Raw genomic sequence first — 17,558 nt, 5'->3', positions numbered from 1 at the left:
ATATTTCATCAGTATAGGTGGGAGATATTTATTCCTGACTAACCAGTTTTGTGACATTCATTGTAATTCTGTTATTTTTATGTTTAATTTCTAAGACATTATTGTATATCTTATTTCATAGATAATTGTTCACGAATACAGAGTATATCAGTATAATAATACCAGATTGTTAGTTGAAAGAGTGAGTAGAGCCTCACTAACTGATACTTAGTGAAATATCCTATATCTTGAACCTCAAGATATAATCTTTGATACCTATTTAATATTTTGGAATTGGGTTATTTGGTGGAAAGATAATGAACATTTGTTTGTGAAAAACATAAATCTTGATTTAATACATATTTTCAGGTGGATTTAATTGATTGGGTTGACAACATGTGGCCAAGACATCTGAAGGAAAGCCAGACAGAATCAACAAATGCTATTTTGGATATGCAGTATCCAAAAGTGCAAAAGTAAGTATTTGTATATAGAACTTTCTTTTCATTGATGTGAGTTTTAAGGAAGATATTTCTGTACTACTATCTCTCCTTCTATGTTTGTATTGATTGTCAAAGATCAGCAGTCTGGGCCAGACAGGCTGACATCATTCCTAAGTCCTCCAACAATGCTAATTGGATGGATAACATCTATTAACATTGTATTGTTGAATGGCAAAATAGATTTGTTTTAACAGCAGGAATTATAGCAGGAAGAACTTCCTGCTTAGTGATATAGATTCATATTACTAGCTTTCTGATGCAATAAAAACTATACATCAGGTACTAATCTTATTGTCCAGTTTTCTTTCAATAGTAGAAAGTATTCTTAATACATAGATTCTGGTAATACTATCATTCAATGTGTCAGTGGCATACTAAATACTAACAATAAGCATTTATTCTATCTATAGAGTGTTGCAACTTAATAAAGTTTATGTTTTCATAATTTCTGGTTTTATTTCAGATATTGCCTGATGAGTGTTAAAGGATGCTACACAGATTTCCATGTAGATTTTGGTGGCACATCAGTATGGTATCACATCCACAGAGGGGGGAAGGTACTGTGGCATTTCCAGCAACATACTTTTTGTGAGAAGTTTTGAGTAAAGAGCAAATGGTCACTGTACACAGCAGTTGCTAAATGAGTGCTACCTGCAGATATTCATTTCACTTGAGTCATTTGAAACTCATTTGGACACCTCACTCTAGAATTAAACTTACTGGGCTGTTTTAACAGGATTCCTTAGTGTAACTAGTAACTAGTACTATGTAACTATTATATATATTATATATTACACAGTAGGTAATTAATAGCACTAGAGCTAATTTTAACAATAAGGAGTTAATGAAATAACTATTTTATGAATTGTATGCCTAAACTAGTTGATTGTAATAGCTTATATTGAAAAATAGGATACATACAGTAATTTTTTTAATAGATTGAAAATATCAATCTACAAGATCAGTGAATCTACTTAATTCTTTTTAAATAGTTACCATTTTTGTAACAAATTTGCTTTCAGGTATAAATGTTCCCGATCAGAAAAATAACACTTTACACATCTGCTCATGCTATTCAACTGCAGCATTATTTTATTACCTGTTTGGCATAGAGACGTTAGTAGAATTTTTACCTGGTCTTATTTAAAAAAAAGAAATTTCCAAGGATTTTTAGGCTTATTTGGGGACTTTTATATGTCTAGTTCTTTAATCATTTAATATTCTATTTTTAAGAAAGTTTAAAAATTGAGATACGTTTTGTCCTACTGCAAAACTTCGCTTTCATTCTGTTGTTTTGAATTATTTGCTTTGCTAATTGTACAGCCATTACTCATTTAGTGACCATCTCAGTGACCATTCACAACTACAATAATAATAAAAAATGCTGATTAAAAATTCATTTTCCAACCAATTCATGTACTTGAGCCTGACAAAAGAAGCCTTCAGAGTGACATTGGTTAAAATCCCATTAGTTTCAGGCAGCTAAGTGTGCTAATTAACTAATTAAGGTTACAGAATTGAGCTTGTTACCTTGTTTGTGGCTTTTAGGGAAACTATGCTGTGTGGAGAAAAGCAGCCCAGGAAGAAAGCTTATTTTAAAAATCTCTCCAACCTGTAAGGGAAGCAAAATAGATCAGGCACAGGACACTAGGAAAGAAGGAACCAGTGATCTTCATAACCTCTCTCTCTTAACCATGTATTCACGTAGCAATTATTTCACTTAACAACCAAATTGTTAGAATGCAACTCAGTTGTTGAATAAGGAGAAAGTGCATTAAATGATCTCCCCCATTTAAATTAATTGGATTAGTTGCATTAACTATAGAAATTAAGGAATGTATAAAGATTCTTCAATACTTCACTGAACTCCTACAGTATATACAGTATAAATGAGTAAAATCCAAATGGCTAGTTTTCTATGCCAGTCTAAACAGAGGTAAATAATACATACAACACAGAAAGTACTATTGAAAATGGAGGACACAAAGATTAATCTATTTTAGTACCTTTAATTATTATTTTTCCCAAAAAGCAGTAAGTTTGCTCTGCCAGGTTTAGAATATCTTTTTGCCACATTGAACCTTTGAGAATTACTGGCTCTGTGTTGCATATGCAATGTGATGTTTTGTTTTAGTTAAATATAAAAGTAGCGCTCAATTACGACTCATTGAGTCAAGGGTCTTCAAACTTGGCAAGTTTAAAACTTGTGGACTTCAACTCCCAGAATTCCTGAGCTAACATGATTAGAGGAGGAATTCTGGGAGTTGAAGTCCACAAGTCTTAAGCCTGTCAAGTTTGAAGATTGAGTGATCATTTGAAATTGCAGCAGAAATTGAAAAAAGTGACTTACAAGCAATCCTCATACTTGCGACTGTTGCAGAATTCCCACAGTCACACAATCAAAATTCAGGCACTCACCAACTGGCATGTATTTCTGATGGTTGCAGCATCCCGGAGTCATGTGATCACCATTTACGACCTTTATTTCTGACAAGCAAAGTCAGTGGAGGAAGCCATATTTGTTTAGTGACTGACTGTGTGAGTCATTTAACAACTGCAATGATTCAATTAACAACCGTGATAAAAAAAAGTTGTAAAATAGGCACAACTCATGCAACTCACGTAACAACTGTCTTACTTAACAATGAAAGTTTTAGTATCAATTGTAGTCATAAGTTGAGGAGTATTTGTCATATAATAATAATCATACAAATTGCAATCTCCATACAATTCAAATTGCTGGCAGTGATTATTGGTATCTAGTAACATGTTGTAAAAGAGAAGATTATAAACTAAAAGATTTGTCCTCATTGGGATAGCTAGGGCAGGACTAGGCTGCAGATGAAATGCTGATAAAAATATTTCCAAATAATTCTCTTAGAAGAAAAGCTCTACCCTGAGAATCCAATATGCAGAGAGAGAGAAATTGGGGCGGGGGGTGTTCTTGAAGAAAAGAGATGGTAGATTGGTTGAATGTGATAAGCAACATGCAAGAAAGTTTCAGAAAACAAATGCTAGATGGTTTCAATTATCTTTTTTTTTTTAAACAAATTTTATTAATTTTAAAGACAAACAAAACATCATTAAACATTAAAAACATAAAACCTCTTTCCATTGTAAATCTTTACAAGGCAGATAAAACATTATTTTATACCGCATAATTCTAATTTACCCCATTTCCATATGGACACATAAATATCTTTTAACAAATTTCTCATTATTTCTCTTTACTCTTATTCAATTACATTTCTATATTTATCTGTTATATAGTCATCATATTTATATTTCCCTCTGACTTGTTTACAATTATTCTCATCTAACATTCCTCCAAGGTTTTATTAATTCTCAGTCAAACATAAAACACACAAAACACAAAAACATAAAACTTCTTTTTAGAAAGTGGCTTGGCCCCAGATTACCTCTCTTTGTATGGACTTCAATTAAATTCATGCTCATCTTATATACCATTACCTATCTTATTTACCATTCTATGACTTCTATATAACTCCTCCCCGCTTTTCAATCTTCTTAATTCTATTTTATTTATTTCATCTTACTTTAAATCATTATACTTGTATCTTTTGTCCATTCTTTTCCAATTAACCATTTATCTCATTCTCAATAATAAAAAAAAAGAAAATTTCTCCTGAAATCACTAATCGGAGTATGATGCCTTTCTATCATTCCCCTAGATTAACATTTAAAATAACACTTAGATCCCAGTCTGATTCTGCTTAGTACATTCTACCTACTAAATTTTAAGAAAAAAAAAGAATAAATCTATAAAATAGTTAAGTACATAATTAAATATTAAAATCTATCATTAAATCTTAAACATTTTAATGTTTTAATTTATTAAATCTTATAACATTCCAATTGTCTATTTCAAAAACAAATGCTGCAATAATAAATCTATAATAACATCAACACAATATCCCATTAAACTCTATAATTAAACTAAATATTTTACACATTTCCTTTAATATTTTATTAAATCTTAGAATCTATCATTATTAAACATTTTAATATTTTAATCTTTTATTAGATCTTATAAAATTCTAATTTTCTATTTCTAATACAAATACTACAATACTATCATATGTACTTTGCAGAATCTTTTTTTTAAAAAAAAAATTATGCATTACCCTTTATCCCTAAAAAAAATTTCTTTTTCCCATCTTGTTTCATACCTTTGTGGCTTTTTCCCCCCTTTTCCCTTTCTTTCTTAATCCACCTAGCCTTTTTACCCCCTCCTCTCCTAACCTCCGCCTTTTTAGCTTCCCCTCTCTGTTGTATTCCTCTTTTCTTTTGCTTTCTAACATTGTATTGATTTTGCATCTTATTTTTCTCTTTCTTGGGTGTTTTTTTAGGTCTTAAGTCCTTCCTTTTCCTTCTTTTCTTTCTCTTTTCTTTCTTGATCAAACTTTTTGGTTCATTAAAAATGGCTTCTTCTGCTTCTGCTTCTGCTTCTCCTTCTCCTGCTTCTGCTTCCTCCACCTGGTGTTGAGTTTGCTGGTAAATAGCAAGCGCCATTTCTAAAAAGCGAAAGGCTTCTCCCACAGCGTCCTTGCCTTCTTTCCTTGTTTTTCCATATTGTTAGTTCATCAAGAGGTAAAGCCATTATAACCCTTTTCTTCTTCATTTTCTTTTTCCTCTTCTTCTTATTAAACCAACCAAGATATTTCAAAACTTCAAACAGTTTCCCAAAGTCCCAGAGTCATCAAGCAGTCCAAACAGAGCACAAAGTTCTTCCCTTTGCAATTTCTCTTCCTGGGGTAATATCAATTAGAAAAAAAAAACCCCAATCTGTATTTTAAAGCCTTATTGCAGTTAACTTCTAGTCTCTAAATCTTCAAGGCATCTCCTCCAACAAAATCTTAATATAAGTTTTTTTTTTCAGTCCTCTCCCTTCCCACTTGTAACAAAGAGCTTTAAATTTTTACCTTCTATAAAAAAGCAGGTTTTTCAGTGTCCATTTGTTAACTCCGTAAGGGAGGGAGAGTAACTTTCCCTTTCAGCACTTCTATTCGCCGCTTTAAAAAAACTCCACTGGAAACAATGTATCATCCAAGAGATCATGGTTTTCAGGATATTAAATGTATCTTAAAAGTCCCGGTTCAGCCAAAAGACTTTCACTTTACAACTTTCTCCTTCTTCCTCCTGCACAGTCTTGTCCAGCTGCCGGCTTCTTTGTTGCGGCCATTACAGACTGCCGCTCCACCGCCTTGAGAAAAGGGGGTTTTGCCAGCTGGGGAGGGTGTCTGCAATACCCCCAAACACCTATCCGGACCCCCCCTGTCTTCGGCTGCCTCTACAGGGCAGCCTTATCCTCCAGACCCGTCGGGATCAGAGGCACCAAGATGGCTAGCACGGCAGGGATCGCGCAGGAACGCGAATCCCTGCCGTCGCCGAAGCCTGGCAAACTGGAAGTCCAATTATCTTTTTTTTTTTTACTGTATTTATCTCTAGTTCTTGAGCATTATTGCAGTTTAGATGGGTGGTCTGTCCTTCTAAAAGTTGAGTATCCACTAAACATCCACAATTAGCACAAATTAGCAAACTCTTGAACATGGAGTGGTCTTATGTTTCTTCTTCGCACTTGATCCAATTACTGTTGCATGTATGAATATTATCAGAAGTGATACATACAGTGTGAAATAATTTTTAGCTGGGAAGCTTATAGTTTCATGATGGCAAACCTGTGGCATGCAGAGCCATTTGTGCGGGCACGTGAGCCCCAGCCAAACTAACTGCACTGTGCATGCACATGCCTCCCAGCTGATTTTTGGCCCATTTGAGGCTGTTTTCGCCCTCCCGGAGGCTCAAGGGAAGCCTCTGCAGCCTCGGGAGGCCGAAAAATGGGCCTTCCTGAAACACCGGAAGTGCTGAAATGGGCCCATTTTCAGCCTCCCAAGGCTCTAGAGGCTTCACTAGAGCCTCTGGGAGGGCAAAAATGGCCTCCCCCCAGGCTCCAGAGGCCCTCTGGAGGCTGAAAACAGGCACTTACGGTATTTCCGGAAGGCCTGTTTTTCAGCCTCCCAAGGCTGCAGAGGCTTTCCTCAAGCCTCCAGGAGGGTGAAAACTGCCTCAAACAGGCTGAAAATTAGCTGGGAGGTGTGCACCTGCACAGTGCAGGTAGGGGGATAGGGCAGGGGTATTGCGCACGCATGGGCGGGGGGGCACATTGCATTGTGGGTGCCCTCACGTGCATGCTATCTTGCACGCACGCACTTTCGGCGCACCACAACCAAAAGGTTTGCCATCACTGTTATAGGTGGAATATGTAGGTCACCAATTTTCAGCAAGGTGTTGCATAACTTAAAATACTAATCTGGATTTAATAGTTGATTTTTCTGAAGGACGCCTTCTTTAATTTTTCTTTTTCTATTTGCAGATCTTCTGGCTAATCCCACCCACTCCACAGAATTTAGAATTATATGAAAACTGGCTATTATCAGGGAAACAAGGTGACATCTTCCTTGGTGACAGGGTATCAGATTGTCAGCGTATTGAACTAAAGCAAGGCTATACCTTTGTCATTCCCTCAGGTATATATAAACAGTGTTGCATAGGTAAAACACAGCCACTAAGAAAAAGTTCTAAACTGCAGATTCTCAGTATCTTTTTTATTGCTAAAAAAGTATATGTCTGTTGAAGTATTAGAATAATACAGTACTTCTTACGGTTTGATTAAGCCTGGGATATACTTAAATTTGAACAGACAATTCTTCGATTAACTACAATCGATCTACTTCGCTTAACAATCTCCAGATTCACTTTGCTAAAATTCAATGAATCCCCAATTTTTGGCAGCATAATCTTTGACATCTTTTTTGATTTTCTGAGAGATTGGAAATAAATAAATTAAGTTTAAAATAGCCTCATAAGTCTTGGGTGATATCTCTCTGGTAATGTAAGCCCTTTATCCCCTTTGCTTCAGAGGCCTAAAAATGATTCTGACCTAAACAGTATTTACCCATTTAAGTCAACAGGGCAATCTGCATTGTTGGCAAATCTTGTTGAAAACAATGAGGGAAGAGCAATAGGCAGTTATTCTAAGAAACCAGAAAATACCAAACCTCCCTTTCCTCCAATTTCAGGTGAAAAATATCATTGCATCTTTATAAACTGCATGACATATGTTGCTGAAGCCAGGTTGGATCTTATACCTTCCTGTAATCCTAGGATAAATTGGAATTAAGAATACATTTTTTCTGAGAAGATTTGGTTCAATAAATACAACTCTTGGAAGTGTAAACATATGTAAATTATAACTTTAAAAATACAAGATTTTCAGCTATGGACACTCAGATTATTTAAATGATGAGCTTTGATCCTTAGGTTGGATCCATGCTGTGTATACTCCTATGGATACCCTAGTTTTTGGAGGAAACTTTCTACACAGCTTCAACATCCCTATGCAGCTACGGATTTATAGTATTGAAGACCGTACACGGGTAAGAGGTTTTCAGAAACATTTTTTTTAAATTGTATAACTTACACATTATAGAATATTACTACCCCGATTGAAGTTAGTTTTGCAACTGGTAAACCCTAAAATTTCAGCAGATAGGGCAAACACTAATTTAATCAGAGAAACAACAGTATAGATGTCTACATTCTTTTCTAATATTTTTAATAGTTTTCTAATTGTTATTTACAATGCCCATAATGGCAGGGCACAACAGATGATCCACTTAACTGGATTAAATCAAGATGTCATGTAATCCCAAAATCAGTTTCTATCATATCAGCTAGTCCTGAAAGATCAGAAATGAAGCATTATCGTAATCAGCTTTTATTGATTATTATCCAGTGTCTAGTACTGATCTGAAATACAGAGCTGAAATTACTTTCAGTCTATGTTTAACTGAATTCTCATACTTGCCATATGATTTTTTTTAATCACTTATTTTTCACTGCTAAATTATGCCACAAGTTGATGTTTCTGCTTAGGCTTTATTGTGCTAAGTAATCTAGGCTCACTTCAAGTTACTGTAGTATCTAAGTTCTTTGTTTCCAAATTATTTGTAATAATTGCTGACTTCAAGACAAATCCTTTCAGATAAATTATTTTAACTTCTTTTCATTGTGTAGTTAGTTGATTCTGTTATCATTCAATAAGTTACCAGTCTATAAGCTGGCAGCATACAATTTCTGAAGTTGTGGGAAACTTTTATGTCTAAACACAACCAAATTAACAAACTTAGATAATAATTTATACTGGCAAGGGCAGTTTTATCCATAAGATCTTCTTTCACATAGAAAAGGGACAGGTTTTACAATCCCTTTCAATCCCATTTGTTCATGACGTTTGAGAAGCCTTTCAGAAGAGTGTGAAATTATAACATGGGCAAGTAACAAAAAATAGCTCACCTTCTATCAAAATTGTTGGATCGAAGGCGTTCTGTGAACATGAAAGAACAATGTTATTTGTAGAAAGGGTGTCTCCATGTAGAAAGACTCAGCAATTGCAGAAATTCTAAAAAGCTAATGAAGCAAGGCCTTTCCTTTATAAAAGCCATGCTGATTTTTTTTCCCCCTCTGGTAATTCTGGTTGCTCTTCAGATCAGAGATCTTCATCACTCTTTAATGTTCAACTTTTCTGCACATTGAGCTATCCTTAATAGTATTCTCTAGTTTATATGGGGCAGAAGTTAAGATGACCTAGATCTTTTTTAAAGATTATATAGGCTGTTTTGAAGTCCTCAGTAAGAAAGCTAATTTTAATAAGTTTATATTTTAATTAAGAGACTGGAAAAAATGCCACTGGCCCCACACGGAATTGTAAAGTATGAATGAATTAATACTGAGAGAACTACAAGGCAGCAATTTTCTACATACTGGGGCATTTTGATTTCCCTATAGGGCTAAGTGAGAAAAAGGTGGGGTTATTAAGAAAATTGCATAACAAATAGTCTAAGAAATGCTGTTTCCTTATATTTTGTTACTTTATAGGTCCCAATTAAATTTCGTTATCCCTTTTATTATGAAATGTGCTGGTATGTACTAGAACGCTATGTCTACTGCATCACTAACCGTTCCCATTTGACCAAGGACTTTCAGAAGGAATCACTTAACATGGGTAAGAGCTGTTATTGTAGTTTTCTTTATATATATATATATTATACACATACACATACGCACTTCTGATTTTAACAGATAACCCTTAAAGATAATGCCATAACCAGAAAAGAGTCACATACCCAATCACCAAGTGATCTAAGAGGATGACTTAAACCTAACTATATGTTCACCTTTATTTATTTAATGCTGTCCAAAAAAAATCAAATATTTAATCTGATAATGATTATTCCTTCCCCTGTATGCAGATATGGAACTGTGCAACTCAGATTCAGGAAATATTGATGAAGACGATGCTATGGGCGGAAAGGAATCACGTCGCCCAATCACCAGAAGGTCAATCCTTACCAGCCCAGTAGCCAATGGTGCTAATCTAGACTATGATGAACTAAATAGAGGGTGTCGAAGTTTGCCAAGTCTTAAGAGAACTCTCTCTATGGATTCTGAATCCAGTCGAGGTTCCCAAAATGGCCAAACATGGGATTCTCACAGCAATTGTTCACTTAAAGACAAGAAGGTGCACCTAACACAGTTTGAGCTTGAAGGTCTGCGTTGTCTTGTAGACAAGCTGGAATCTTTGCCTCTACACAAGAAATGTGTACCCACGGGCATAGAAGATGAGGATGCTCTTATTGTAGATGTTAAGGTAAGATGGAAATATTGTCTTTTTCTATCGCACCATCAAGTTAAGGAACAAAGGAACAGTAATAATCAAATTGAAATATTTAATCAGGACTGGATGATTATAGCTAACTATGCTGCACTACTGCAAGCTGGTTTAACACTGGAATCAAAATAGCTATTTTATTTTGTACTTATCAAAATTCCTGACACTATTCGTATTTGAAAATGTTTCTGCTTTCCCTGCTGTACTAAATAGAAGTAATGCAGATTTGTCATTCTGAGAATAGTCATGTTTCCCCAAATATAAGACCGGATCGTATTTTCTTTGGGGTCCTAAAATAAGTACATGGGTGGCCTGGCTTACCTCAGGGCCCCTGCAGCCAGGCCACCCATGCCCCGACACCTGCTTCACCTTGCATCCATGGCACCAGCAACTCAGTCCAGCAGGACCCTGCATGGCTGCCAGCCATTTCTGCTTCCTTGTAGCCGCAATGGAGCAGGAGGCCAAGCAACGCACCAGTGCCGTGGTCACAAGGTGAGGCGGGTGGAGCTACCCCACACCAGCTTACCTCAGGACCCCCCACAGCCAGTCCATCCATGCCCCTACACCTGCCTCACCTCGCAGCCATGGCACCACTGCGCCACTCAGCCTGCTGCTCCGTTGCAGCTGTGAGCAAGCAGAAATGGGCCAGTGGCCACGTGGGCTCTTGCTGCACATGGCTGCTAGTGCTGCCACTCTGAGGCAGGTGTCGAGGCGTGGATGGCCTGGCTGTGGGAGGTCCTGAGGTAAGCTAGTGTGGAGCGCATGGGACAGCCCGACCCGCCTCACCTCATGGCCTCAGCACCACAAACAACCAGATGAAATGGGTGGGCATCCGGCTGCGCAGGCTCTTAAGTAGGGCTTATTTGGGGGGTTGGTCTTATTTTCAGGGAAACAAGGTATACCCCATACTATTTCATTTGCATCCCAAGAAGAGGGTCAAAAAATGATTTTCCACATCTCTAATATGGGCACAGTTATCAATTTACATTTTGGTAATATTTGATAACATGTATTGATAGTGTTTCATATATGATATGTACCCTTACAAAGTTGTTTCATGGAAATGAAACAAGGAAGTTCCTGAATTTTATCAGTATGAAATACTTCCTATAGTAAAGTAACTATGTATCTTCCATGTGTTTTGTCACTTAGAGTCCCTGAATAATTTAATATATTTCTGGAAGGATTTGTTGAACAGAATCCTTGGTAAACATACTTTTAGTTATATGCTCCCAGCCAGCACATAAGCACAGATATCATATGAACATAAAACTGTGTGAACTATTACTACAAATTAGTAATTTGTCATTTGCCTGAAAGCCAATTAAGTTTTTAAGAAAGCAGAACACAGTAGAGTATCCACTGCTCCATTAACTTCTGATAACTTCTTCAGACTAGATTCACCATCTGTTAAGACTGTAGCTGGCTTATGAAGTTTGCTGAATTGTCTGGATTTGCCTCATATATTAAAACCATAAATCATAATTTACAAACCAGTATCTGGATTCAGATAATACAAGTCAAACCCAGTCAAATCACATTATGGCATAGTGCATTATATAAAGCAAGGCACAATAACTTGATTTGTGTATTTTTGTTCCTTATCTCTCTGGAATTTTTTTTCTCTTGTGGTTATTTGAAGAGGGAAAAGGATTTATTTAATCCAAATGATCAACAAAGCCACATCATCCAACTTGAAAGGCAAGACTGAAAAATGTTTCCTTATTGGAGGGTTATTAGAAGTGTACATGTGTATGTGTATATAGAACCACAAGCCATTATGTCTCCTAGAGATAACAGCTGCCATTTTGTTCAGTTGGTGTTTTATGGGTACTGTGTGTCATTTGATCTGTCTACTGAAAAATGATGACAAATTCAGAAGTTTCCATAGAAATGGTAGTGTCCAATTACATTGTATAGTCTGATAAAAATAGTGCTCAGTTAGAAATACTGCTTAGTTATATAATTCCAGGAAATGTTGGTGAAACCCACAATTGATAGTAAAAAATAAAACTGTTAAAACATTATTCCCCTAATGTTTTATGCATTAATTAAAATGCTGTGGCATATTCCAATACACCTGTAAACAATTGTGTAAATATACTCTTTGAAACGAGAAAATTTGCATTACAGTCTTGCAGGCATTTTCTTTTTTTCAGCATCTGTAGGTTGCTCTCTTGTATCCCGCAAGCTATGTGACATAGCCACAGTTCTGCTTAAGGCTGTTTAAACTTTTAGTAAGTTTGAATGCATTGTCATCTCTTAATGGTTTATATGCATGCAAAGTAAAACATTTATGTATGTAAAATACGCCAACTATCTGTTGCACTGCAATAGCTAGTTGTATATTTTGAACGTTAGCCCCTGCTACATCGACATTTAAGATATACTGTGGCATTACTTGTGGTTAGAAGCTTTATAAGCCCATGCCTTTAATGTTTGTTCAATCACTTTTTATCCGTTTCAGCCTTCTAAATATACCAGCAAACATTTTAAACGCCCAGTAATACAAGGGTAGCATCCTGCAATACCTGTTTGGCTAGCATACAGCACCAACTTGTCTCTAATAAGTCTGTATGGCAAGTTTGTGCTGAATTCCGAAAACGTTGATTCGTGAGCAGGAAAGCGGGGGTGGGGGAACCGCCATCAGATACAAGTTTCACTTTTACAACGAACTTCCCGTGCGGTCTTTTAAACTCACATTTTCAATATAAAGCGGCTGGATAGCTGACGGCATTAAGAAACTAGCTGTACCTCTCTCGGCCGTTTCACGGTTCTCAAGACCTTTTCTTTCCCATGTTCTAGGCGGTTAAAGAAAAGAAAAGCCATTGTTACTGTTCAAAGGCACCCTTATTAAGAGGAATTTGCTTGTGACCAAAATAGGGATGCAAGGGCGGGTGGTGGGGGGTGGGAAAGAGACGTAGCTGCAGCAACCTCCGAGAACGGGTTAATAAAGCTTTCCTGTTCTCGAAAGTCTGCCAGAGTCTCAGCCCCAAGGGCTGCTGGCCCCGGATTCTCCAATTGCAGTGGCGGGGGAGGGAGAAGGGCGTCAGCTTAGGCGGCCGTTTCGACCAATTAGCAAGCAGCCAACCGCTTAGTCCAGCCCCCCTCCTCCTCCTCCTCCCGACTCTGCAGCAGAACGGCTTTCCGTTCTGTTCTTCGCTCGCTCGGCCTCCTTTCTCTCCTGCCATCTTCCGTTGCAAAGCATTGCTGGGAACTGCATGTGGGTGACGCAGCAGCATTGTTTGCAGGCAGAGGAAGCTTCCGCTGAAGGGTTCTGGAAGGAGCATGCTCCGGCCAGGCAGCTGCTCGGGCTGACAAGAGTTGTTAAAAGTGGCCCCCGTTTCACCGCAATCCTCGCCCGGGAGAACGAGAATTGGATGGGAACAAACTTGTATACCTTGGGGCAAAAAAGATCGAACCCGAAGCGGTAACTGGGCAGACTAGAAAACAAAGAGACTATAGCAGGAAACTTCCTTTGCGAGACTCTCGGCTGCTTCGGTGGAACGGAGCGCGCAAGGTCAGGCAGATCCGGAACTGTGGGGCTGGGTTCAGGATCGGGGAGTGGACTTCTGCTGAATGAGCGGATCCCCGCGTTCCCGTGGAGAGCGGTTGAGCGGGCTTTCCCGGCGGCGTTTCCTTTCACTGTGCTTGTCTGCATTTTCGGAGGGGGGGGGGAAGGGGTTGTTTGAATTGAAGGGGAAACGCCAGGCCGCTTAGCTTGGCTTTAAAGGGCAGCAAGACCCTCGACTTCTATAAGTTTGTCAGCGATGCGTTGCGTGTTTGAAAGTCGCGTGTTCTCAGAGTTAGTTCCGCGATGGGTCTTTTTCTATCTCTTTTCTCTTCCTGCTCCCGAATGGGCTCTTTCTAAATGTCCCTGGGAATTGGTGGAACTGGGTGTTGTCGTCCTCGCAGCTTACACGCCTCTGCGGCTCCCCCTAAAGTGCCTCTGACTGAAGGAGTTTGTGTGTGTCTCTTTCCCCCCCCCCCCACCTTTCCCCCCCCCCCAGCAGCGTGTGTGTTCATGCCCTCAAATGCCGACCTTTCCTCTTAAGTACGTGCCGTAAGGAAGAGGGCGGGGCTTGGAGACTGCATGTTCTGCTGGGCTAGCCGCGACAGTCACTTCCTTCCACCCACGGTTTTTTTTTTTTCTTGAAGGGTGGGGAAACAGTTGCAAAGCAGGGTGGATTAAAAATCCGTTAAAAAATTTAAACCCAATTAAGTTTTGTTAAAACGCAGGCAGGTTGTGGGGTTTTTTTTGTTTTTGTTTTTTGAATGACCCTTGGTCTATAATGGAAGTTTGCCTTTTCTTTTAAAAGGGATTCTATAAAAGCATTCTTATCAACTACATTGTAACTTCCTAAAATAAACCCAAAGTAAAATGGTAGGTCTCATAAAAAGCTGCAATTCTGTTATTTAAACGACAAATGTTGAGGTGGGTAGTGGTTCTTGGCCTTTAATTGTTATCCGGGATGTGCACTAGTAAAAATGGTGTTATCAGTATAGCAATCCAAGTGATCCAACTTCATTCTGACATACACAGATTTTAATCCATGCATGTTGCAAGAATACTTTTAATAACATCTTTGAACCAGATAACAACCACCCTTTATCTGATTGGCAGATTTTGTTACTGTTTCTGTGTTGTTGCTAAAGTGCCATTTTATTTTAGTTTTGAAGCACTTCACATATATCTGTTTAATTTTATATGTGAGGAGCTTCCAAAATTTTAAACAGATAAGAGACTAGTCAGCCAAGGGTGAAAAGGAATATTTCTTTTTCCTGTCTCCTACTTTATTAGGGGGAAAGTATGACCTGCTTAAGGATTATTGGTTTGGGCTAAACTAAAACAGTACTGTACAGTTTCTGTGTCATAGGGAAATAGCTCTGCCTGATTGGTTTCTTGTTTTTGCTTTTGGAAGTTCCATCTTCGCATTTAAACATCACTTAAATTGTTGTTTATTCCTACATCTGTAAATAAAATGTGCTATCAATTTTTTTCTTTGAATAGATTCATATTTGTCATTGTATAAAGGTGATAGTCTGCGTGATTACAGATTCAGGAGTAGGAGAATTCCGTTTCTTCTTTTGTCGCATATATATGTTCATTACTTAGGGCAATCTATTAATCAGATAGATTGGATAGATACCTTTATATTTGGTTTAAATCCTCAATGTTGGTTTCCCCCAATTCTTGGCAATTTTAAAGTCTCTTATACTAATAGACATTTCACAGCAGAAGCTTCATATGGGAATATGAATTCCTTGCATTGGTTAGTGCCAGCAAGAGCAAGCCCAGCCCATGCAGTGTTCTTTCCATCTTGGCAGCAAGAAACACTGCACTCCCTGCACAAGGCAATGCCAGTAATGTATCCATAGTAACCCCAAGTAAATAAAGCACATCTGAAACGGCAATCGAGTGGGTGGATGTGGGGTGGACAGCAGAAGCATCAGAAACGAGGGGGGAAATATTTAGGAAGAGATGCAAAATCACCTATGATTTTAGCCACATGCTGCTAACACTGAGCAGCAGACTGGTGACTCAGGCTATTTAGTGCTACAGTATATGAAAAAGACAGATGAACATTAAAGCAACATTATTAGAAAAAAATAGCCTTAGTACCTGCTGTTGAATTTTAGGGCCAAATTGTCTGTTTTAAGGTTAAAAGTAAGTCTAATCACAATAGTTGAGCACTGATGCATTAGACATTCCTTTCTGTATGAGTTGGACATTGTAATAGTATGGAAACAATAAAAACTGGATTGTAAAGATAGTCCATATGTCTGCACAAATTTTTGTTTTTGTTTTTTTAACTGAAGATGGTATATGCTTTGGGTAGTTGATGTAGATTACAGGTAGCACTATGCAAAACCTTCATTAATAAATGGGACTACTTATTTTTACAGAAAGTTATTCTTAAGGATGAATATTAAACATGTATTGAATAATTTTAAAATGCTATATGAAGTTTAAAGATATATTTTTATTTTCTATGTTCTGCTATAGCTATTGCTTGAAGAGTATTCAAACAGTGATCCCAAACTGGCACTTACTGGAATCCCTATTGTCCAGTGGCCGAAGAGGGATAAGGTAAATAATGGTTCTCTGTGTTTGTTCTAATAACTGGAAAATTTGTGTTGAAAATATAAATCCACTGTGTTAAATCCAGCCTCTTATTTCAGTTAAAGACCCAAGATACAGACTCTTGTTGCTGCCTTTATTCCTACAAATGCACATAATTGTAGTATGCAGAAAGTAAAATTAAGGATAACGTACATAGTATTTTTAAAGTGCTGATTTCTAGGAATTATCATTGCCACAACTCAGAATTAGTTAATGATAAAATAATCCTGTTATTTAGACATCTTATCTTATCAAGCTCTTTTCCCTTTGCATACATAATTTTTTTTCTGTTCCCATGTTTAGAGCTTTTCTGTGATTGAATGTCTATTATCGCATTGTGGTCTTTTGAAAGAAGAATCTTTGGTATTCCATGAATCTCTAGATTTAATACCGTTTTCCCCCCTACACTGACAGCTCAAGCTTCAGACTCGGCCAAAGTTAAGATTACCTGCCATCCCTATCACCAAGCCCCATACCATGAAACCAGCTCCACGACTTGCAACTGTGAGACCCACAGTCTCTCCTATAGTATCTGGTGCACGAAGGAGGCGGGTACGATGTCGTAAATGCAAGGCCTGCCTGCAGGGTGAATGTGGCATGTGTCATTACTGCAAAGATATGAAGAAATTTGGAGGGCCTGGTCGCATGAAACAGTCTTGTATTTTAAGGCAATGTTTGGCGGTAAGTGATGCTACAAGAGAAAAACCAGTTGTCTTTGCAAAAGAAATAAGCTTTGATTTGTGTAAATGAAGGGGATGAAGCCTGTGATTCTTTTTGAAAATAACCCTGAACTAAAACCCAAAACTATCCTTGAAGTCCAAATAGAAGTTTCTGGTCTGATTTCTTGTTTTAACTTTGTAGCCCAGACTGCCTCATTCTGTCACATGCGCACTTTGTGGAGAGGTAGATAAGAATGAAGATTCCCAGGACTTTGACAAGAAACTAATGGAGTGCTGCATCTGCAATGAAATTGTTCATCCTGGCTGTTTACAGGTGAGGAGCTCTAAATTCCATACAGACAACTTGATTTGATTTGATTTGCTATAAGAATGACACCAATGTGCGTCTTACCAACATGGAAATTATTGCTGAGTTTCTCTCTTCTGCAGATGGATGGGGAAGGGCTACTGAACGAGGAATTGCCAAATTGCTGGGAATGCCCGAAGTGTTACAAGGGAGATGAGGCAGAGAAAGGCCAGGT

The 17,558-nt window shown here is 37.7% G+C and overlaps 1 protein-coding gene and 1 long non-coding RNA gene across 3 annotated transcripts in view; one reads left to right on the top strand and one right to left on the bottom strand.

Moving 5' to 3' along the window:
* LOC148128042 (uncharacterized) overlaps positions 1 to 13,538 on the bottom strand; it is a 33,147-nt gene extending 19,609 nt beyond the window's left edge. Inside the window, exons 1-4 of the long non-coding RNA XR_015740851.1 lie at positions 12,935 to 13,538; positions 8,859 to 8,889; positions 2,901 to 2,969; positions 2,013 to 2,094 (exon numbers count right to left, since the gene is read on the bottom strand). This is a non-coding gene — a long non-coding RNA (uncharacterized LOC148128042). The remainder of the gene's footprint in view (positions 1 to 2,012; positions 2,095 to 2,900; positions 2,970 to 8,858; positions 8,890 to 12,934) is intronic.
* The window catches only part of KDM2A (lysine demethylase 2A), a 72,168-nt gene that overhangs the window by 44,662 nt on the left and 9,948 nt on the right, over positions 1 to 17,558 (top strand). For both annotated transcript variants that reach the window (XM_026719627.2, XM_026719628.2), the window contains exons 8-17: positions 349 to 455; positions 946 to 1,039; positions 6,877 to 7,030; positions 7,824 to 7,939; positions 9,441 to 9,567; positions 9,815 to 10,212; positions 16,241 to 16,324; positions 16,772 to 17,038; positions 17,219 to 17,350; positions 17,467 to 17,556. In XM_026719627.2, coding sequence (XP_026575412.1) covers positions 349 to 455; positions 946 to 1,039; positions 6,877 to 7,030; positions 7,824 to 7,939; positions 9,441 to 9,567; positions 9,815 to 10,212; positions 16,241 to 16,324; positions 16,772 to 17,038; positions 17,219 to 17,350; positions 17,467 to 17,556 — 1,569 coding nt within the window. The remainder of the gene's footprint in view (positions 1 to 348; positions 456 to 945; positions 1,040 to 6,876; positions 7,031 to 7,823; positions 7,940 to 9,440; positions 9,568 to 9,814; positions 10,213 to 16,240; positions 16,325 to 16,771; positions 17,039 to 17,218; positions 17,351 to 17,466; positions 17,557 to 17,558) is intronic.

The sequence above is a fragment of the Pseudonaja textilis genome, chromosome 1, assembly GCF_049901715.1.
Source record: "Pseudonaja textilis isolate UNSWEBS1 chromosome 1, rPseTex1.2, whole genome shotgun sequence".
NCBI lineage: Eukaryota > Metazoa > Chordata > Lepidosauria > Squamata > Elapidae > Pseudonaja > Pseudonaja textilis.
The sequence above is the reverse complement of the archived record's forward strand: the minus strand, read 5'-3'. Positions and strand labels throughout refer to the sequence as shown.